Source organism: Tauraco erythrolophus, chromosome 7 (genome assembly GCF_009769465.1).
Source record: "Tauraco erythrolophus isolate bTauEry1 chromosome 7, bTauEry1.pri, whole genome shotgun sequence".
Taxonomy (NCBI): domain Eukaryota; kingdom Metazoa; phylum Chordata; class Aves; order Musophagiformes; family Musophagidae; genus Tauraco; species Tauraco erythrolophus.
In genome coordinates this window covers 21,768,369-21,792,949 of record NC_141471.1, presented here as the reverse complement: position 1 = coordinate 21,792,949, position 24,581 = coordinate 21,768,369, and the positions used below count along the sequence as shown (strand labels likewise).

Sequence of the window (24,581 nt, the reverse complement as noted above, 5' to 3'; positions counted from 1 at the left end):
TGCAATAAAAGCTCTCGTCCTCTCTCTGAAGGTAGAAGGAAAAATGGAACAGGAGACATGGAAGGAGAGATGGAGCACTTTCAGTTAAGACATGTATTTAGTTATGCAGTCAATGGAATGAAAGAGGCAATTCAGAGCATCTAATTTAACCTTCTCTATAGATACCTCATAACCTCTGCAATAGGATTCCCTCCTCAGAGCAGGCCCCTTCCCTTTCTGTGATCTGGAAAGGTGCTGTGAGAGCAGGCAGTGCCATGTGTGCAATGATTTTTTCTCTCATGCTTAGGTGAATGTGTAATTTCCATCTACCAGAGGTGTAAATACAGTTTTTTTTCTTGTGGTTGGATGGAAGGCCTGGAAGCATCCTGAGGTAGAGAAGTCCTTAGGTATGGCTGAATTCTTCTTTTCTAAGAGGCTGTTCAACAAAACGGGAATCACTGTCCATGGCATTCAGCCACTTGTGCTGCAGGAGGCATTTGACTGCTAAGACTACATGTGAATGTCTTGTTAGGTCTGAAGGGCCACCCTGAATCAATGTTCTCAGATATCCAAGCAGACCTTTAAGGTTGTAACTGAAGCATGCAGAAGTTTAAATCTAGTTTTGAATACTGTGTTCCAGGTGTGGATGAATAGTAGCTGTAGACGCTTCTCGAGTGCTATGGTAATATTGGCAGGAGCTGTAGAAACAGGCATTATCTTTTGTTGGAAAAACTGTATGGGTGGAAAACCAGACCTGCTGTCAAAACCATTAGACCTTTTGGACACTGTGAGCACCCTAAATATTGACTGAACTCAGTAGGTATTGATGGTCCTTCAAGCCTTTGAAGGCTCAAGCCCTTAAATACTTTAATAATTTGTTAAGTGTGAAAAGCCATCTCTGCAACCGGAAGAATATTCAGCCCTTTAGGGCTTTTCATTTGAGTTACCAGCATTTGCTGAATAAATAGAGCATTACATTTAGTGACAAAATGCATGCATTGCTTATAGACTTCACTGTAAATAATGTGTATTTGCTTTATGAAACACGATTTTTGTGAGTATATTAAAAACTACATTAAAATATCGTTTTGATATTTAACATAGATTGAATAGTTGAGTTCCTTCATTTCGTGATTCCATCTTGTGGATTCATCAGTCTTATTTCAATAGGTATTTTTAATGGAGCTTTGTCTTTCTACTGTTCCTATAGTTTATGTGCGTGACTAGAATTAGAGAGGCAATATCTGCATTTTTTTCTGTTGAGAAATGGCTTGGCATTCATTTAAATCAAATATATAAGCCATTGGTTTCAACATGGTGGAGTTTAATGAGTGTTCAAAAGCTGAAATAAAGTGTAGAGCTATGATTTCTTAAGAACCAATGTGTTTTCTGCCATAGAGAAACATATCTGATGAAAGATAGATTTATGATTCTAAGTTTTGTGGTTGAGTGGTTTTAAGTACCTTGTTATAATATTACTTTATTACTTTGGGTTTTTATTTCTTTTTTTCTACTGGTTTATTTTTTGGCTGATCTAATGTTAAACATTCAGGCAGAATTTTCATACCATGTGATTGCTTCCTCATGCCTCGTTATTGAATCTATGTAGTTGCAAATGGGAAGAAAATCTATCTCTAGGGCATGTATCTTCTGCTGTCAGAAGCATCTTTCAGTCACTGTTGAGAAAGGGATTTTTCTTAGCCATCCCAGACCTGCAGGCATGTGATTTCAGATCAGGAAGAGGTCATTCAGTTACCTTAGAACTGAAGAAAAAGTTAAAGTCTAACCGGCAGGTTTACACCTACTTTATACTTGCAGAAGTAAAAATTTTTGTTAGCGGCAATTTAGGCCAAAAATTTTAGAACTTTGAGAGTGAGTAGATTAGCCCACTTGGAGTCTTAAGTGGAAATTGAAAGGTCAAGAGATTTTCAAAGTAACAATAAACATACTGACTTGTCTAAGGCTGGAAGTTCATAAAGACTTTGAATCGGCATAAGCCTCCACAGCCAAAAAAAGAAGCAGTTTCACTCGCCGCTGACCCTGCCTGCTACTTTTAGGGCACTGTCCTTTTGATAGCAGAAGTGCTTGTGCTGCAATACAGTGGAGTAACAAAGCTTTTCTTTTGGTATTTTTGCTGGCTTAGTTTTCAGTCCCTTAGTAGGACTGAAAGGTAGACTAGAGGAGGGATGTGAAAGCAGGGAAAGCGGGTGAGGACAGCACATTGGATGAGGATGTGGGTTTATGTTACCTTGATGTGTTCATTAAACTTAAGCTAAAGAACTGAAAAGCTTAGTCAGGAAGTGTGCGTCTAGCCTTGGAGGCAAAAAGACGGTGGCGTGAAGATCGTTAGTGCCACATCAGTGACAAGCTCTTTTAAGATTATAACCACACAGTGAGCATTTATTTTGGTGTAAGCCAAGGGTCTGGTGCCAGCCATCCGTGCAAAGGGAAGGCAACCCTGTGCTATAAGGGGGATTTCAAGACAGTTTCCCCAAGAAGGTAGGAAGGGGAGAGCTTTCACTTCTGATACCAAACATCATTTCAGCAAACAGCGTGAGAGAAAGCAACAGCCATGATGCTCTAGTGACTGCTGTTTGAGTTTAGGCACTGCCAGAGCAATTCTGTTTCAGCCTTTCCCTTGGGCATCTGCAGAAGGAAGAGGAGCAGCAACAGCATGGATCTGTACATAGTTGCACTTACACTATGGTATACCTGTACCACGCTTCCCTGCGTTGTGAGCTTTGTTGGTCTTAATTGTCATTTTACAGTATTTGCTTGAGCGCACATGGGTAGAATCAATGTAAGTCACACTAGCCACATTAGTAGAAGTCCTCAGAAGTGATTTTTTCTGAGGTGTTGCCCATTCTGCATAATACTGGAGTTTGTGTGAAGAGTAACAAGCTGTAGTTAAAGTTCATCTGCAAATAGAGGAAGATGGGATTGAAGAGAGAATTTAAGGACAGAAATACGAATGTTCTTGAAAAGTCCCTGTTGAACTTGCCTCTTATGCAGCATTTCAGGTGACAGGAGAAGAGAGTTGATATGGCCATTTGGAAACTGCCTTTCCCTGAGCAGGGTAGCTTAGTGCAAAAGAGGCAACAAGCACCTGTGTAGTTCAGGAGATGATATCCCTCAGTCCAGTATTATCACTGAGTAATAGATATGGAGGTGATCATAGTAGCTTTGACTTGATTGCTTTCTCAGTGTGTTGGTCCTATTGATGGGACATGTCCCAACCATTATCCTCTCTGCCAAGAAAAAAATATTATTCTATCACATTGTATGCCAGTGTAAATCACACTCAAAGTTTTCCTTCTGTCATTTTGATTGATGTAGGAAGTTGCGTGGCATCCTTATCTTCCACAGCTCCTTCCTTCCTGATACTGCACTACAAAGTCAGGATGCACATGATGCTAGGTCTGTTAAGATCAACAGAGTCACTGTGCTGCTCTTGATCATTTGTTGTGTTGCCTTCCTCATCAGCAGTCACTGAGCTCAGAAAGCTGTGCTCTGGCAATGTCAGGAATCATTACAACGTCACTACGGCAGTGAGGAGTGATTGACCTATGTCAGCAGAGTACAGATGAAGCTGGGTCTGACCCCCTATCAGGATCCTGTTTTTCTGAAGCGTCTTATTTAATGTTTGCATGATTAAAAGGGAACAGCTAGTACCAGGGCGGGATGGCAATAGCCAGACGCAGGATTGCACTACCCTTTGTACTAGCTGTCACTTCTTTACGGTTCCAGATGAATCAAATCTCTGGGTTCCTTTACATAGAGCCGGTTAGAGTATCTTGAATACTGCTAGCTATGACTTGCACTACATATACACATCGTATCATTAGTAATAGAGAGTACAAGCTGGTTCCTCATTTTACCAAATGTATTTCTGGACAGAACAAATTATGACGGTTTTTATGTACTTGTATGTTGTATTGAATTTAAAAAAATTGTAACCATCAAGTATTGGCCTGATAAGCCAGAAAGAGTATCTAGGAAAGATGTAAAATAACTATGTCCAGACGAACAGGTTCCCAGGCTAGGGACTGTTCTTGGGAAAGGGCTGGCTCATGTTATGCACTGCAGTTCTTAGAAAAGCCCTTATAGCATGATGGATGCAAAGGCACAAATTCTTTGGTCCATGATGGGGCAAGGAAGCTGAGGTTCAGTGTGACTGGTGTTGCAGGCAAGATTCTCCTGGTCCAGTGGTGGCCCACTGAATCCTGTGACTTTTGCAGAACAGTCAGGTGTGGAAGAGGGCCTGTTCACTTGGGTAACATCCACCTTCTACGTGGTGACTCCTTTGCCATGATAGTTATCATCCTCTGAATCCTCTTTAAGCTACTCTCAAGCCTTTGCTCTAAAGTTTTGCCTGATACACCAGGGCTTCCTCCATGCTTTTTCCCCAGGCTGTAAGAACTATCTGGAGGTCTGGAATCACCAAATTTGTTTGCAGAATTTTTCCTTCAGTGTATCTCCTTGTAATATCTAGACTTCTCACCACTCTCAGAGGTTTACCTTTTCTGTCAAGAGACAGAAGACTTTCGTACCTCTACGTCCTTTAGGTTGGTTGATACAGCTACTCATGGCTTCAGTGTGCTCCTCAACTTGCTTGCTTGTATAGAAAGCCCAGATCTTCCTTGCAGCCATGTCTACTTTTCCCAGTCTTATTATTGTCTTCAGTGCATGCATTGTTTATCAACCCTATAACACCCAAACTGCCTACTCGCAGAAACTACCACAAAGTGTCCATGCTCTAAAAGCAATTAAAATTCCAAATAAGAAGTGACTGAATACACCCTGCAGCTGCTATGCACAGGGGCAGAGAGCAGATGAAGTGAAATCTGTTATGAGTGTTTTAAGCTATCCTAGCAAGTAGTTTTTACAAGGATGCAAATGAACTTCACAATCTCCTGCTCAAAGTTGTAGCCAAAGGCCAAAATTGTGGGTTTTGTTTTCCCTGAAGAAGTTACATATGCCCAAACCACCTCTCTTTTCTTCCTGTTTTGTTCCCGTCACTTTCAAGCACAAAATAAGAACATTTTTAGGTGCTTCTAACTACGTTTGTATATGATTATCATATATTATTTTCCCATACTAATGAAATTATTGCAGTCCCGTCAGATCAAAAACATGCAAGAGAGAATTGCTGAATACTCTGCAATGACCTTGAAGGGGAGTGATCTGTGGCTTTTAAAATCAGGTAGTCCAGTTATTGCTAGAAAGCATGATCATAGAATCATAGAATGGTTAGGGTTGGAAGGGATCTTAAATATCATCTAGTTCCAACCCCCCTGCCATGGGCAGAGAAATCCTCCACTACACCAGGTTGCCCAAAGTCTCATCTAACCTGGCCTTGAACACTTCCAGGGATGGGGCATCCACAACTTGTCTGGGCAACCTGTTCCACTGCCTCACCACCCTCAATGTAAAAAATTTCTTCCTTATATCTAATCTACATCTCCCCTCTTTCAGTTTAAATCCATTGCCCCTTGTCCTATCACTACACGCCCTTGCAAAAAGTCCCTCTCCAGCTTTCCTGTAGGCCCCCTTTAGGTACTGGAAAGCTACCTAATTTTTCCTTCAGTGTATCTCCTTGATGTTGATGATGTCATGGAATGGTGAGGACTGACCCTTGCAACTAAGTCTCCAAACCAAAGAGGATGGACACCTAGTTGTTTGAGCAGATTTTCAAAGAATAAATATTGCTCTTACTCAGCTCTGAATTTTTTTTTTCCTGTCTAAGTGCCCCAAACTGTGTACTCAGAGTGAACATTTGAAATCTTTTCCTGCTGCCTTGTTCTTAACTCCTTGACAAAGATCATCAAATCCTGTGGTGGAATCATAGAATCATAGAATGGCATAGGCTGGAAGGGACCTTAGAGATCATCTAATCCAACCTCCCTGTCATGGGCAGGGATGCCTCTCAACTAGATCAGGCTACTCAAGGCTCCGTCTAACCTGGCCTTGAACACCTCCAAGGAGGGGGCATCCACAACTTCTCTGGGAAATTTATTCCAAAGTCTCACCACCCTCGTACTGAAGAATTTCTTCCTAAGATCTAATCTAAATCTATTCCCCTTCAACTTAAACCCATTTCCCTTTGTCCTATCAGTGGACACTCTTGTAAAAAGTCCCTCCCCAGCCTTTCTGTAGGTTCCCTTCAGGTATTGGAAGGCAGCTATTAGGTCCCCCCAAAGTCTTCTCTTTTCAAGGCTGAACAATCCCAGCTCCCGCAACCTGTCCTCGTAGCAGAGGTGCTTCAGCCCCTGGATCATCTTTGTGGCCCTCCTCTGAACACGCTCCAACAAATCTATGTCTCTCTTATGGTGGGGACACCAGAACTGGACGCAGTATTCGAGGTGGGGTCTCACAAGAGCAGAGTAAAGGGGAAGAATCACCTCTCTTGACCTGCTGACCACGCTTCTCTTGATACATCCCGAGATGCGGTTGGCCTTCTAGGCCACGTGAGTGCACTGCCGGCTCATGTTGAGCTTCTCATCTATAAACACCCCCAAATCCTTCTCTTCAGGGCTACTCTCAACCCACTCTGTGCCCAGTTTGTATTTGTGCCTAGGATTGGCCCGACCCAGGTGAAGGACCTTGCATTTTGACTTGTTGAAGCTCATGCAGTTTGCACTGGCCCATTTCTCAAGCCTATCTAGGTCCCTCTGTATGGCATCTCTTCCCTCAAGTGAGTCCACAGTACCACACAACTTGGTGTCATTGGCAAACTTACTGAGGGAGCACTCAATGCCGTCATCCATGTTGCTGACAAAGATGTTGAACAGCACTGGACCCAGAACAGACCCCTGAGGGACACCGCTTGACACTGGTCTCCATGTAGACATTGAGCCATTGACCACAACTCTTTGAGTGCGACCATCCAGCCAGTTCTTTATCTACCGAGTGGTCCATCTGTCAAATCTGTGTCTCTCCATTTTAGAGACAAGGATGTCATGTGAGACAGTGTCAAACGCCTTGCACAAGTCCAGGAAAATGACATCTGTTGCTTTACCCACGTCAACCAGCACTGTAGCTTTGTCGTAGAAGGCCACTAAATTAGTCAGGCACGACTTGCCCCTAGTGAAGCCACATTGGCTGTCACCAACCACTTGGGTTATTTTTTATGTGCCTTAGTACAGCTACCAGGAGAATCTGTTCCATGATTTTACCTGGCACAGAGGTAAGGCTGACTGGTCTGTAGTTTCCCAGGTTGTCCTTGGTCCCTTTTTTAAAGATGGGGTTTATGTTCGCCTTTTTCCAATCTGTAGGAACCTCACCAGACTGCCGGGACCTCTCAAATATGATGGCTAGTGGCCTAGCAACTTCAGCCGCCAGTTCCTTCAGGACCCGTGGATGTATCTCATCAGGTCCCATGGACTTGTGCACCTTCCTTTTTACTCTCATTCTTTTCCTTTGTGAAGATGCAATGTTATATGTACCTTACCAAATGAGATCATGTACTCTGATCAAATAATTATGTTCCTCAAAGAAGGAATATTTTAGAATGTACTCAATTAGCTTTTTCTGTCACTTGATTGGCTATTTTGTTTGATCCCTGAAATCTGACGTATTGGTAAATATGGCTTCAATTTCTGTATATGATTTGACAAAAGTAATCTTTTTAAAAAATATTCTCTATTTTATGCGATGAGTCAATTCTCGCTGTCATAAGGATAAATATGGTTGTAAATGGGTTTGTATAACTCATTCCAATATTGCTGTGCACAGGACAAATAATAATATCATAAATAAACCTTTTAAACTTCTTTGAGAGCAACGGCAACACCCAGTAGTATGGGTGGGAAAAATTCTTTTCAGAAACTGATATTGTGAAGTCAAGAGGCAGTTTGCTCAAGAAACATGAGGAACTGCTAGTCTGTTGTAGTATCTGCATTATTTTATCCTGCTATTTTTTTTTATTTTATCTTTTGCTCCTTGTAAGCTTTGCTAATATTAGTCTGAAGGAGTAAGTTCCAGGGGATTGCACCTCCAAGCTGTTGCTTTTTTCCACTCATTATCCCTGAGTGTTCTGCAATGTGTGCAGCCACAACCCTGTTGTTTTGAGCCACTTGGAGGTGATATTCATGTCCACCTCCTTGCCTGGCCTACAATCTTTTAAATCCAGTCCATAGCCCTCTTGCTCAGTCTCCAGCTGACGGAAACACTGGCTTATTTTCTGATAGTCATCTTACTGTCTTGGTGTGGCACGTGGGAAAGTCAATTCATTTCAGCATAGCCTTGAGTGAGTTGCCCTGCTGATGGCAAATTGTGAAAGTAGCAGCTTTTGTGATATAAAATTTGGACAAGAGTAAAAGTAATAATGAGTTCCCTAATGAAACTGCGGCAGCCATGACAGCAGGTAGAAGAATGCCAAGCCATATGTCTATACACTTTCGAGGGAAATAGATAGAACCTGTGTTATTTCGTACAAGCTGAACGAAGTAAAAAAATTCATAGGTTCTCCATTTTTCCTCTGCTGCCATTCATGACCTCCAACAATGAAAACAACTGTGAGTGCAGGTGGTAGCTGAAAGCAGTTTTGTTCCTGCATCTGCCTGTGCATGCTTCCTGAATTTAATCTTTCAGGAACTTCATTTCTTAAAAAAATAACAGAATGTGAACAAGACTACATTTTGCCTTCTGAGATTTCATGGGAGGTAAGATTTTTTACTCTCCATTTTGTTATTCTATCAAAAAAAAAGTAGGTAAAATGCTTGTGGAAAAAACTGTCACCACTCTTTTATAGCTGTCATCTGATGGGAAGAGTAGCCTATCGTGTCTTATGCAGCATACATTTTCCACCACAGCATGATGAAACAGCCTTATCCTCATTGCAGCTAATTTCTGTCTAAGACTTCATACATTAAGAATAGTCTTCCAGATTTCCTGCCATTACTTTTATCTTTTGGATAGATGATGAGTCATGGGGCTACAGTTACGCTTCACCAGCTCCTAATGTTGGAAGGAATGAATATATTTTCTTTGGGCAGAACCTAAATGGCTTTTTTCTTGGCTAATACCATCCAGCCGCATGTGATGATTGCTTTTAGTAAGTCTAAACATAATTATGTTGTAACCTGCACTTTGGTTTAGGAGGCAGGGATCACTGTTTCTGTACCCTGTAATTGCATGATGTTTACCACAGATATCCTAGTGCTGCTTGTAACTTACTGTATGATTAAAGGACCAACATTTATCATCAGAGTGAAGTGTATGTTGCATGATATGTCTTCCACAAAGTAGAACAATGTTGTAACTTAAGATTTCAGCCCTTTTTAAATTAATTTTTGGTCTGGTTTAGTATAAAGGCATTTTCTGTTTACTTCTTAGGACTCTTCTTCCAAGCGTCATTTTTAAGTTCATCAGGTGATTGTTGGAAGATTTATACAAAACATTTGCAATCTGAGTCACTCAATCAGAGTTTTTTTCAGATCATGTGGCATGGCATACTGAATTTATGAAGGGTCAGTAATTTGCAAATGTCTGAAAGACGTGAACCACAAGTGGTTTTATATGTATTATACTGAGGCATAGAAACACAAACCCAGTTTCATGCTTGTGTTAGCACATACTATCTTAGCATGCATTAGCAGGGCTAGTGCTAGTGTACAATAAAGTGTCCAGAGATCCACAAACAGGCTACTCATCACAGCATGTGCATCCCACTGGTGACTCTACACTTCAACCTGTTAAATATGTTTTAACAAATACAGCCATGAGACTTGGCAGAACTGTGTTTACTAAAGGATTGGCAATGATTGCAGGCAAATTATCTGTTGACTTTTTATGCCTATGACAAGTGAACTGGGAACAGCACAGCTACCTGCCACCAACTGCGCATTTCCACACTGATTGTATGGAACACTTGGGTTATTGTAGGTCTGAAGTCTTCAGAGGGAAGGATTAATTTGCTTGTGCTCCTAAACCTCTGCATGCACCACTCCAATACAGGCTCACCCCTGCTGAGGTTCTTTTTCTTTAAGGGGCAACCCACATTTTAAAAAATATTATTTGAATTGGAACCAAAGATTTTTCCTTTTTTTTCTTATGACCATAAGAGAAATCTTTTCACTCTTCCCTTTAGAGACTTTACTCACACACACAAACACTATTTTTAAAGTTACAACTGTATTGCTGTTACTTTTACTGCAACCATTGTGTTCAGAGTAGAGGCTAGTATGCTTCTTGAGGGCAGAAATTTGTCATCAGCTGGTTCAAACTGGAATTGAATATTTTTGTGCATTCATTCTTTTTGATCAGATTATTAAAACCTTGGACTTGGTGGAACTGTGATACAGCACAGATCCTGTCCTAACAGGAAGAGATGGAAAAGATTTTTTTTCTCTGATTAAAAGAATTAATATTTAGAGAGAGCGTAATTACTCAGTTTGACACTACAGATTTTCCTGACACCTTTATGGGACCTTTGTTAAGGTACTTTCTTAGAGAGAAAATTCCATCTTTCTAGATTTGAGTGAATATCTTCCTGTATTAACTGACACTGAAAAAGACATTTTGCTCTTCCCATCCCTATCGTGTATTACTAAATTGTATATGAATATCCATATTTCTTATGCAGATGTTTTGCATTGAAATTCTGTAAAAACTTAAACATAATAAAAGAACACTTTATCCAGGCAATATTTGCCTTTATCGATGGGAAATTGATTCCTTTCCTCACCTGTTTGCAGAAGTTTTGTTTGTGTGCTTTGAAGTACAGATGAATACAGCACTTTAATGAGATGTAACTTACTTTAATGTAAACTAATGCAGCAAAGAGAGGAAACACAGGGAATTACTGATGATAGCAGAGCTAATGTGGCTTCATTCTCAAACTCTAAACACTGGGGCTCATATATTCTATTTTTTCCCTGCTTAGATTTTTTGCCTGTTCTCTGTTTTGTTCTGCTTGTCTTGCATTAAGCCAGATGTTTTCATAGAAGAGAGTGACCCAAAGTGATAGTGGTGTAATGAGCAGAGAAAGGAGGCAAAGAAAGGATGAGCCCAAAATTGGTAGCTTCAACTTCAGGGCACAGTGTGTCTGTTACAATTTTCGTTGAGTGTTGATTTCCCTGCTTGCTCTCTGTTCCTCTTCAGCTCACTGGCCCCCCCACCCTCACCCATGCACCCAACCTTTGTCTAGTGCAGTAAGAGTTAAAACAGCAAATTGATTTTGGTCGAAAATGTTTGTGTTAGATTGGGGTTTATTGTTTTATTTCTTTTTTACCCAGGGCAGAGATTCCTCTACAAAGCATTACCTCCCAGTAGTTCACTAAGGGGGGAAGTAAATTGTCCAGTGCAGGAGTGGTTTATCCTGTTTAGGTCATCAGGGTGATGCCATGGAAAGGAGCAGAGCCATCTTTTTTTCCCTTACAATGGCTGCATTAAAGGGGTCCTCTCGGAGGAGGATGCAGAGTTGTATAAGAGACCAGGGTAATATGTTTACGTACACCCAAGCTTTAACTGAAAAACATGTGGGAACAAGAACCTCTGTCCAAATAGACACAGATGACCTTGCTCCCCTGAAACCCGAGTTGCACATGAACATCTATCAGCTTCTATCTTTCTGGTTCGAGCTGTATGTTGACTGCTGACGAGTCCTGCTTGAGGCAAACCCATAGTGCCTCCCCTCTGAACTCTGTGTCCAACACATACAAATGTGGTGGGCAAACAAGGAACTGAAGAGCACATAGCCATGGCAGGGTGTTAGTAGTAGAAGAACACAGAGCTAAATTCCCTTCTGATAAACTTCTTGCTAGCATAAAAAAGTTTGTCATGCTGTGTTATTTCAGTATTAGATTTTATGTATATAGGTGAAATGTAATTTAATGGCTTCTCTGAAGCTTCTCTAATGATGCATGCCAACCTCTGCAGACTTCCCTGACATGCTCTTGGATGTTGTTTTACATGAATAGATGTGAATATTACATACATACAATTAGCTTTAGTAGTTTAGGAAGGATTAAGAGACGTAATATAATAGCATTATATATGGGTGTGGAATTAATCTAACACCTAATAATCCAGAAGTTATATTTCAAATAACGCTAATTAATTACAGCAGAAACCAGACATTCAGCAAAGTTTCCTTCTGTTATGCATAAATTTTAAGCAGACTTTTTAAAATGAAAAAAATAATATTTTCCTGTTCTGTAACATTGTTTTCTGTTTGTTGCAAACGTCTATAAAATGAATGACAACCCAGATTGATGGCATTTAATATTTTTCTAAACCCTATTATTCTTTTCCTTACTGAATTTTTTTAAACTTTGGAGAATAATTATTTCATCATAACCTGAAAGTCTTTCATTTTTCATGAAATTTATATGATTCATGTAAGAATGATTCAGGTAAGAGCTAGCTTTAAAAGTTAGAAGGAAGAGTAAACAGGGCAAGCAGAAAAGCTTACAATAGCTATTTTTATTAAACTCTGTGGCAATATAGGATGAGAGAGACATAGCAGCAAGAGAAAAAGAAATCTGTATTGATATTACAACCATATGATTCAAAGATGAACCGTTTTTTATTCATTGTTTTCAAATGTTAAAAGACCACTTTCCTCAGTTCCATCCAAACTTTTTTATTGATGACAAGAGCTGTTCCCTCATGAGGATACTTTACCCAACCAGTGGAAGAGACACATATCAGAAATTGACTGCCAAATTAATTTCCTGCCAACAGCTCTATTCAAGCCTCATCCTAGGATTTAGCAATGCCGAAGTTACTGCAGTGACACAGATATTCGGCCCAAGAGGGATAATCCTCCCGCCAACCTCTTTTCTCTGGTTCCAGCCTGTCTAGGAACGACTCTGGTCTTTGTTTGGCCGGAGCTGAGAGGCACTTGGGAGCTATCACATGGCGATATCTCACCAAGTAGATACTATATTTCATGTTGCTATCCAAGAATTTTCTCGGGGGAAGTACGTGCCTGATCAGAGAGGAGCTGATACAAGTCATTAGATTTTAAATAACCTTTGGGTTTGTTTCTTCTGAACTGGAGAGCATTCACAATTTAGAGTCATTAAAAGTTACAATTAAATTTGCAAGTTGTTTGCAGTCCCTCACAGTGTCCTTGCTTAAAAGTGCTTCTCTTGCTCCTGTACTCTTCATAGTGATATCGAACAACTTCCTGACAAGGAGGCATCCTCATCTTGTGGCATGTCAGAAGAAAAACCTCAACTGGAAGAGTTTCCTGATACATAAGCCCCTAAATAATTTTGCTGAATTGAATAGGATATTCATCAGAATGGGTTACATTCCACCAGATCATATACTTTTCACAACAGCCGTGAGTAGCGGAGAAACTATTGCAAGCTGGGAAACTTATTACCATTTACTCTATGACATACGTTACACCTTCTCAGTTTTTCCAGATAATGTTTTTGGTATTAGCAAAGCAGCAAGAAAAATAATGGTGAAAACCTAACCTTCTGGCGTTTAAATATCTACACAAGATAACACAGAAGTACAGCTGAGAGTATGAGAATTCTAGCTAGATTTTCTTTTTTCTCTCATGCACAGACACACAAGAAGTACTTGTAAGGTTATACAATTAAGAGTGTTATGCCTCTGGGGTTTAGCTTTCAGATACCCACTTTTCAGGCTGGAAGAAGAAATGAGTTGGTGCATTCAATCTAGTCAAGCAAAAGCCAAGCCAAAAAATATGTATAATCTGTCTGTAATTCATTTTCCCTAGAAGGCTGAAAAAAATTATAAAATAGCTTGAGAGATTGGTTCATTTTTACACTGATCTTGAAAGCCCATTAAGATATTTAGCTTTCATGGATGTCTGAGGGATCTGGAGTTGCTGTTATCCTTTTGTTTAATTACACTGTAATCTTCATGCAATTACAGTGATGATAACATTCTTCCACAGACATAACAATAAATTAGCCATCTGGGGATAAATGACATTACTTGAAGCTTACTTCAGTGAAGTATCAGAGAAATATTAATATGGCTATATAAGACAGTGTTTGAAAGTAAATGGCATGATCTGTTTCTAGAATTTAGCATTCCAATATGTGTTAGGGGCTTAGTAGCATAACATATTCTTGAATTTGCTTCATCAATAAATAACTATTTCAAGGAGAAATATCAGGAAAAGCACAGGGAAAACACGGTTTAGCATAGTTGAAAAATCTACAGTGCAGAGTTTTGCAGTCTATACTTTATACACCTATGCAATATTTGTCAGCTTCACCAAATAAATACGTGAGCAACACTATTCCTGATACGTCGTATTTCCCCCATGACACATATTGCCATTTTTCCCTCTAATGTAAAAGTGTCTTTTGAGTCCTTTTGTAGTTTAATTCCAGAAACAAGAAGATATTCATTAGGTTTTTACTGTTACTGCTGAAAAGAAAAAAAGAACATAAGGTGAAAATAAGTGGTGTGTCAGAAACAGTGATGGAGAACAAGAAACATCCTGAAAATAAAATCCAAGTCAAAATATTGAAGCTGTTCTCAGCAGCTCCAATTAAAATAATTACAAAAAAAATAACATCCTTCTGGGCTTTAAACCAAAGAGAAAACTTGCAGCTCTGACCTTTCCCAATTGAGTTGTCAGATATGATCATAAATCAATGAAAATATTTTGAAAATATACTTTGACATGGAAATAAGTTGTGACAACTTTACAGACAGGGAGAGAATTTTACTAGTTGATAAAGCTCAAATACCTTATTACTGGTTAGGGAGCTGGTCTGCTTATTCTCAGTTCATTTCTGTGCTGTTGGTTATAATCGAACTAAGGTAACTTAAATAAAAGAGTGGAATTAAACTGATGTAATAACTGTTTCAAGAGAATGTTTATACAGTGTCAGTTCAAACAAATATCTTCTAATCTAATGAGAAGGTGCATCTGAAATAGTAATGTTTTATCACCCCGGAGAAGAGTAGCTGCAACAAAAGGGCTGAATCTTTCCCTATTGCTTAGAACAATGATATCTGTTAAAAGAAATAGATAAGCAGGAAGAGGTGTTAATGCGTGTGGAAGAGTGTTTTATAGGAGGAGTCTAGTTTCTATAGCCTCATTTAAATGTGACACAAAATATAATTTATTCTCATTTGAACAGAGCAGAGGTTTTTGCAAATTAGTTGTTTTGTGTGTTGCAATTGAAATGAGTCTTCCTGAATGGCTAATGAATAAAAGGATGTCAGGATTTTATTAGGTGGTAGTTTTTAATAAAGCTTTGTTTACAAAAATCTATTAAAAGTGAATGACTGAATGGGAACCTGTTGCTTAAAAGGTGGTATTTTTCAGTGATAGAACAATTTGGAATTCTCTGAAACTTTGAAAGCACAAATGTATATCTTCTTGAGTTACGTTCTCTATCTTATATTGATCTCAGCTGATGGTTATATGTGCCTAAGTAACAACATTCCTAAAATTTTCTGGCATTTCTACTGGGGAAAGCTTGGTTATTTGTGCTGAAGGCAAATAAGGCCATAACTTTCCCGAATGATAGCTTTGTTCTGCACCATCTTACCTCCGAAGTAGTGCATTAGGGAATATCTGTTCACATAGTGAAAGAGTTTAATCTTTTGATTTTGGTTTGGGGGTTTCTTTTGTAGGTACGTGTTAGCACGTGGCTGATAAATAAAAGACATCTTAGATGGGATGTCTGTGAGTTGGGGTCACTCAAAGGTCTAGACCAAGGTATTGGAGTGATTTGAGTAAGGGAGCTCTGAAACAAAGCGCACACAGCATGGGGTGGCCCTGAGGGCAGAGGCTGCAGTTCCATCCCTGCTTTTCACAAAGCTGTTGCTGTACTCCTGCGATCTTTACCTAGGGCACAGATGTGCTTCACTAGCTCTTATTTCACTACCTAAATCTGGGTTTCCTAGCTACAAATAGCAACAAACTATACTCTGATTTCCCTATTTAATTTATTTGCAGCTTTCTGTTTACAAATGGGAATATCCAGAAATTGCTGAAATGGTCTTTAAGGCTAAACTCAAGCAGATATGCTGCGTAGAATTAGATACAATAATATTTGTCTCAGGATGTGCCAAGTCTGATAATTATTTTAATTTTTGAAATTGCTATTAGAACCTCAGTCTTACAGGATGTTCATATAAACTCTCTCGTCCTACTTCTCAGTCCTCATCTCTGGTCTATTTTTCCTACTGTCCTGGCAAATAGTAACTTAACAAAAGAAACAAACGCACCTTTTTGCATTACCAATGATCATAGTTGGCGAATTGGAGAATGCAGAGGAAGAATTTTTGATCCAATTTCCAGATTTTTTTCTTTGGCAAGACGATATCTCTGACAGCTGGAGACATCAAGATGGCCTATGAATCAATTTTAGGATGTGAGGATTTTTTACCCCCTGTTAAGTTTTGAGCAGCTTGTCTTTGTCTTGGTCAGTGATGCTGAACTCTGCTTGACAGAAACCAGGCATTAAACGCTTGTTTGGTCCCACAGCTGGTTCTGGTGGGTTTTTAAACAAGCCCAAGTTAAGTATCTTATCATTTCTAATCATCTCTTATCGTCTTCTTATTGTTATTCATCTTATGTCATCTCTTATCATCTTCCTCATCAGGGATGGGGAAGTAGATCTTCAGATGAGATAAATAACATATCCCATTTTATGTCAGTCTTTCAACAATATATAATTGACAGGTTGAGGGTAAAGTTGTGAAAATTATGGTAAATCTTGATCTGTACAGTACTGTAGTTGTGCTGACTCTGGTTTGTATCACAAATGGACAGTCTGCTGGGTCTAAGACGATAAAGACAGAGTAGAAGCACTGCTACCTGTTGAGGTAGCTTTGGAGTCATATGGGATACCACCAAATGCCCCAGAGCAGATCATCTCAGACGGTTTTGATTATGCTGAGGCCAAAAGAAAAGCAGCCTGAGAGCCAGGAAGCTCCTGCCAGTTCTGCAGTTTTCTCTCTTGACTGCACAAACAGTTTTAAGTGTTGTGGAGGAAAATGAGCCGCAGAAGTCCTGTACTCTCACCCTGCTTAAGTAAAAAAAATGAACAGGAAGAAATGAAAGAAATGATTCCTCTATGCAACAACACATTTTGGGTGGAGTGTGAGAGTGTGTTGTTACATCTCTACAAAGCTTGTTGCATACGAATATACAAGCTGAAATCAAGGCTTTCCCTTGGGTGGTCTAGGTTGGAGACTACCCTCCTAGAGAAACCGATTTCCTGTGGTTCCGTTTTTCGGAAGCTGCTCTGCTGTTTCCTCTCTGTTTTATATGCGGCAAGGGTGCTCGAGTAAACTCTTGCTGAACTGTGCACTTGAATGGCAGCTCTGCCTTTGCCCAGTTGACAGTCTCTCTCATGCAAAACCTTCCATTGTTCAGCCGCTGCTGGCAGGCAGTTCTTTCTCCAGCTAAGTAGCCACAGCTTGTTGTATTACTAAGGGTTTTAACATATGGTTTTACTTAATATTAACTGCCTGATAAGAAAATGAACTTTTTTTTTTCCCAATGCAATCTTGTTTCTTTCTATGTTTAATATTTCATATGAGATGGTTAGATTTGTTCTTTATTTTGAGCTCTAGGTTCTTGTACCACTCCATTTGTTTGGTTTTTTTTAAATACACACTTTTTACTTTGGTCTTAAATTCCAAGTATCATCTTTTCCGTTCTCTGATCTGGAATTCAGTAAGCTATCTCAGGAAAGATGTATGTCATGTCATTTGCTTCCCTATGTGTCAACATTGTCAGCTACATTGCATGGCAGAATAAACCTTCCCTGAAGACCCTCTGACACACTTCGAATAAGGTCAACTGACATGGAGGGGGAACAGTTAGTTACCTTTAGAATATATCAGGCTTTGTAGATCATAAAAGCGATATTGATGTCTATAGCTGAAAAGTGAATGCTGCTGTACAAAAGCTACATGACCCAACTTGTACCATGATAGCAAAACCACTTTATAAGTAGAGTTTGGTTATAGAGCTTTGATGGAACTTACCTGCCATTCAATAAAGCTCTCAAATTCTTCAGAACTATGAAAAGAAGGGAAAGATTATTACAGGGTGTTTTGAGGCCTGTGTCAAACTGCTTATTGGCACCTATACAAAGTGGTTTCGAGCATTCGCATTCTTATTCTTATCAAATGCATTGTTGGGTATTTCAGGTTGAAAGAAGTATTGTTTCAGGTGTTTATTTCCAATAAAGATTGTTCAACTTATTTTGTTGCTATTATTTAGCACCATTATTTTCTTTTTTATTTTTCAGCAGACACAATGCTTCTTTTTCTCTAGGTAATTTTCTTTTTGTCAGAACATTTTTCCCTTTTTAGATGACAAAAAGTACTATACAGCGGGAGTAACCTGACCTGGGCAAGAGCTAGCAATTGCTGAGGGTAAGACTGGTACATTAAGTGCTCAGTTTCAACTGCAACTTTCCACCTACCTTCTACTAGGAAATCAGTAATCTAAAAATACAGAAAACTCTTAACAAGATACTGAAAATTCCAGTCATTCAGGTAAATAATACTGTTGTTGCATAGGAGGTAAAATGGTTGCTATATAACATAAAATATGAAATAGGTAACATATAATACAAGTAAAATGTTAGGTTAAGTCTTTGGTTGTATTAGAGATCTGTGGCAAGGTTTTGGTAGTGGGATGGCTGCTTCTATAGAAGAAAGTGAGAGGCTGCCCAGTGCCAGACGGAGACGGATACAGCCAGCTCCAATGGACCCATTGCAGGACATGGTTGAGCCCATCAGCTAAGCTGGTGGGACCTCTGGGAAAACATGTTTAAGAAAGGGCAAAAAATGTTGCATAGCAGTGTCAAGAGTAAGGGAAAAAGTGTGAGAAACAACCCTGTGAACACCATGGTGAGAGGAGGGGAAGGAGGCTGTTCAGGCTCCAAAGTATCTGTGGAGGAGACCAGACTGGAGCAGATATTTCCCTGCCTCCCATGGGAGAGCCCATGCTGAAACAGATACGCATGCTGGAAATGTGGAAATGTCCTGAGGGAACCTGGAGGATCTGTGCTGGAGCAGATTTATCCTGAAGGGCTGCAGCCCATGGGAGGGGCCTACACTATAGCAGGGAAAAATGTGAGAAGGAAGGAGTGACAGAGATGAAGTGTTACGAATTGATTGCAACCCACATTCCTTATGCCCCTGCGCTGCTCAATGGTGAGGGGGAGCTAGAGGCGTAGGGAATGAAGGAGTGACATTGAGCCTGGGAAAAAGAGAGTGGTATGAGGAAAGCGTTGCTTTAATTTGTCTTTCTTCTCACTATCCAAACCTATTTTATCTGGCAATGAATAAAATTAATTTTCCCCAAGTCAATTCTGTTTTGCCCATGACAATAATTGGCAAGTGTTCTCCCTGTCTATATCTGGACGCACAAGTTTTTTCATCTTATTTTGTGCCCCTGTCCTGTTGAGGAAGGGGAGTTAGGGCTCTTTACATTAGTGATGGGTGATAGGACAAGAGGAAATGGGCATAAGCTTAGTCAGGGGAGATTCAGGTTGGATGTTAGGAAGTATTTCTTCTCTGAAAGGGTTGTCAGCCACTGGAGTAGGCTGCCCAGGGAGGTGGTTGAGTCCCCGTCCCTGGATGTGTTTAAGAATAGGGTGGATGAGCTACTTGAGGATATGGTTTAATGGGGATTAGGGATGGTTGGACTGGATGATCTATAAGGTCTTTTCCAACCTATGAATCTATGAATCTATGAAAAAACAGCTGAGTGGGCATGTGGCAGTTGGCAAAGGTCAACCCACCACGTAGGTAAAGACTGAACTTTCATCTAAGCATCTAAAATACATATTACCAGAACAAAGCCTACTCATTGCAAGCACGTAGAAGTATAATGCATTTATACCCTGTATTCAGTATGATGCTTTTAATGATAGGTTGTTTCAGATATTTAAAAATAAATCACACATGAAATTATAATCTAAAGTGAGTTTTGTTCTAATTCAGCTAAATTCTAAAGTGCACAAACAGTTTATCATAATGTCACACATATAAAATCAGGCTCAGGTTTATGTAACTTATTCAAGCAGAGTCTTAGAAGGGAGAAGACAGTTATCAACCTAGGTGTTTCATTTTTATGTTGTCTGCACATCCCATATCCTGTTATATCTATAGAAGCACAATAGCAACTTCAAAGGACTCATTGCCTGTGTTGCTTTGAACCTGTATTCCATTATTCAGCACACTTGGCAAACATTGTCAAAAAACCTTCTAAGTGGTACTGAATTTATGCACATCTAGGAGTAGAAAAAAGAAACTACAGAAAGCTTATGTGCAGATTGTTGTAATCTTGTATGTTAGATCTTATATGTAAAGCTAATATGTTAAAATGCAACAGATATGAAGAATATCCCGCCTGGAATACTGTGTTCAGCTCTGGAGTCCCCAGCACAAGAAAGATATGGAACTGCTGGAGCGGGTCCAGAGGAGGACCACAAAGATGATCTGAGGGCTGGAGCACCTCTGCTATGAAGACAGGCTGAGAGAGTTGGGGCTGTTCAGCCTGGAGAAGAGAAGGCTCCGGGCTGATCTTATAGCAGCCTTCCAGTACTTAAAGGGGGCCTACAGGAAAGCTGGAGAGGGACTTTTTACAAGGGTGTGTAGTGATAGGACAAGGGGCAATGGATTTAAACTGAAAGAGGGCAGATGTAGATTAGATATAAGGAAGAAATTTTTCACTCAGAGGGTGGTGAGGCAGTGAAACAGATTGCCCAGAGAAGTTGTAGATGCCCCATCCCTGGAAGTGTTCAAGGCCAGGTTGGATGAGGCTTTGGGCAACCTGGTGTAGTAGAGGGTTTCCCTGCCCATGGCAGGGGGATTGGAACTAGATGATCTTTGAGGTCCCTTCAAACTCTAACCATTCTATGATTCTATGATTCTGTATTTTGGAATGGATAAATTTAGATGTGGAAGTGTGCTTTCATATTTAAGTGGTTATATTTATATACATATATATAGTTTTCCCCTGTTTGTGTGTGTTTGTGTACTATGAGGACTACGAGTATACCCTCCTTGATTTGCAAGTGGCTTTAGTATTAGTTCATCCTTAGTTTTGGTTAGATTTATATATACATATACAAAAATGCTGAGCACTCTTTCCTGTTTGTCCTCATTCTAGTATTTAGGAGCATATTATGCTTCTAGGTATAGTACTTACGGAGAGTTTTGGAAAAGAGCTCTACCAGCCCCTCCTCCAAAGGAGAGATTAAGTGGTTCAGGAAATTGCAGGTCTGAAAAATTCTTCCTTGACTAAATGAATCAACCATGGGCATTTACCACTGTCAGAAAATTAGGTCACAGATAGTATAAGCCAATTTTCTGCGGAAGTCCATTCAGGAGTAAGTTAATTTTACATTTGCTGCTTTCTTTACCTTGTAATGGCAATGATAAAATGTCCATGCTCAACATTGGCTTCAGCTTTTGAATCTCTGGAATGATTTGAAATGACTTTGTGTTTCTTTTCAAGTTGTTCCAACACATGACTGGAGTTCTCATTAGAATGATCTTCATGCAAGGCCTGCCTGCTTCCCAGCTATCATCCACCTCCTGCTTTCCATTTTTGTCTAAAGTAAAGCTGCATCCGGCAAGCACTTGGAAATACGCTCTGTGATTGCTAATTACCTGGGCTGATTTACTTAGTTACGTGTTCCAGCACAATTTAAGTCCTTTCTTTTCCTATTGTATCTGCCTCATTATTAGTTACAATGGTGACATTTATACTGTAAATGGGACGAAAGCATGAAAGGGAAACTGTGTGTAGAGATAGGACCATCGTGCAAAGCATGAATAAGTACTGAAGTATTAAGGCTGTTTGTAATACATGAATATGGATTCAAAGGTTTTGTTTATATTGTCTTCAAAATATTTTTGAGAAATGGTTGCAAGGTTATAGACCTACTCAAGACTGTGTTAAAATCCATGCGCACATGACCATAGGGATAATAAGCAGCACAAATATTCTATGAAATGATATGTATTTAAAATGTCTCAGTAAGTATGAGGGAATACTTCTTCAGGCAATGACATTTTAGAAGCAGACAGCAATAAATAGGAAATAACGAAAATGCATTTCAGGGACTATACTTTGGCAGGACTATTGGCTATCCTAAAATGACGAGTAATAGAGTAAAATTACAGCCACAATTGTATATTCTGAAAGTTGAGATTTATACATGACTTGTAAATATGCGTGGGCAGGTTTTTGTTTGGGTTTTTTATTGTTGTTGGTTTTTGGAGTTTCTTTGATTGGTGTTTCTCTTTCTCTCAATTACAAAAGGGAAAAGTGGTATTTAGGTATTTAACTGAACGAAGCTTCCCTTCCCCCCACCCCCCCCCCCCAAAAAAAAAGATAGTTGTAGTTTAGTCCTAAGAAGTAATTTAGTAGTTAGGAGATTTCCAGATATTAAAATACTGTATCATTTAAATACATAGGTGTGTTTTAAATGAAGCAAAGGCATTGAGGTTAGTAGCTCACCCCTTTGTCAATGCCAGATGTTTCTAACTGAATCTTTTGTTGAATTTTCTTCACACCTGGCTTTTCCTTAGTTCTCCTATTACCTCTACTTAGGTTGACTTCATGGTACTTGATCTTAACTGCTAGCAGCCACGCAGGAAAATAATTCCAGAGAACCACCTTTTTTGTCTGTTTGTTTATAGCATCTTATAACTTCTAGAACTAATTCCGTGAACAGTTAGCAAGCATTTACCAACATGTTTCAGGAGAGGACAGGAGTAGAAGGGTGCCTAAAGCACTCCAGAAACTTGTTATGCCTTCAGAGATTTCCTATATCGTATCAAACAAGCCTTTTAACAAACATCTCTCATCTCACAGTGGTTAGGATGGAGATACTATCGTTAAGAAAGTGAGATCTCACACTAGTTTTTTTAATATCATATGTTAACTGGTGTTAGCCGGAAAATGATATTTCTACCTTGAGAGTAATTCCAGTCGTTCAGGTTTGTGTTCAGTTCTGGAATTTCACAGTTGTGTTTTAGGGATAGATTTATGTACTTTGTCATGTGTTGTATTGAGATGATACTAGTTGTGAGAAGAAAGGATCTCTTAGGCTTTACAGTCAAAGGGGTTGTGGAGGAAGAAAGACTCTCAATATGACTGAAGAAGGAAAAGAAAACACAAACCAGCAGAAATAGTATTGCAGTGGATGCTATCATTTGTCAGTAAAGAATTGAATTTCTGTGAGACTTCTTCCAAATAGAATTTTTTCTGTTAAAAAACGTTAACCCAACTATCATATTCTTGTTGTTATTGGGGTGTTTGAATATACTTCATTAAATCAATAGAAGGAGAGAAAGCAAACACTTCAGCATAAGGCACCATTTGTTAAACACTTTGAGAGGTAATATGCAAACCTTAGTTTAGAAGATCTACCTGTAGCTCAAATCAACTTAAAGTTTGTCAGTTTTGACCAGCTAAACCAAAACTTAAGAAAAGACGCACTCTAGGGCAATGGGAGTATTTAAGTCAGGCTTTAGGTGCAGGTATGCAAAGAAGTTAGTGCCATTAATCAGTTGAAGTGGAGTTGGCAAACCTAAATGATACAAGTTTATTTGTAAACCATTTATTGTTTAAAATGGCAGGGGTTTCCTGCTACTAAAATACACAAAGTTTTGCTTTGAAGAAAACTGCAGCATTACTGTATTCACCATAGATGACTGTTCTTCCTTGAAGGAAGAACTTCAGTTCCAAACCAGTAGGAGGTTTAGGGTGAGCACTTATGGTAGAAGCAGCCCACTACTGATCTGAGGAGTACTGTGGATGCAGGAATGAGTAGGATAAATTAGTGAGACCTGACACTGCAGAGAATGTAACAGAAATGCTGCTTGACTTATAACCATGAAAAAATCCTATCCGTTCCTTTCTTCGACTTTTTTTTTTTTAAAAAAGAAATAAAAATTGCCACCTCTTCTTGTCTAAAATACTCTCTTCCTCTGTGTCTCTAGAAATATGAAAAAGGATTAGACTAGTTTTTGAAGAGGTAACAATTTGTGAAAGCAAAGCAAATTGCAGATTTTTGGAAGGCATAGAAAGCACTATGGCATATGCATGGTGATAAATGGCTTATTTTGATAATGCCGTATATCTGCATTTTGTCCATAACTGGAATATTTATTCCTTGAGTTTTTTCTGGTTTTATTTCTGTATGGAAACTTGCTTCTTGAAATAGTTGTTCCATTGTTCATCTTGGATCTTGTTCTTCTGGCAGCCATCACAGAGGTTTTCCTGAAATTTTAGCTCATACTTAATTCACTATAAAATTGCTGGTGGGATTCATTTCTCTGAGATGACCCTTTAATGTTCTGGCAATGCCTAGTTCAACCTGCCATTCTGTTAAATCTTTTCAGAAGTTACTGAAATGGTCTCAATATTATTTTTTTTTATTGTAGGTTTCATATATACTGGAGAAGTTGTGCATCGAATGCTAACAGCTACACAATATATTGCACCCTTAATGGCAAATTTTGACCCCAGTGTGTCAAGAAATTCAACAGTCAGATACTTTGATAATGGTATGTAGTAGTCCTTCATAAATGAATGTCTGTGTCCCTTGGCTCTTCATATTTTTCTAAATAACGATTTTTGAAGGAAAAACTGAACTTTTAAATTT

General features: G+C 39.3%; 1 protein-coding gene across 1 annotated transcript in view; it reads left to right on the top strand.

Moving 5' to 3' along the window:
* Positions 1 to 24,581, top strand: part of PLXDC2 (plexin domain containing 2) — a 278,206-nt gene that overhangs the window by 178,694 nt on the left and 74,931 nt on the right. The window contains exon 5 of the mRNA XM_086614682.1: positions 24,361 to 24,483. Coding sequence (XP_086470808.1) covers positions 24,361 to 24,483 — 123 coding nt within the window. The remainder of the gene's footprint in view (positions 1 to 24,360; positions 24,484 to 24,581) is intronic.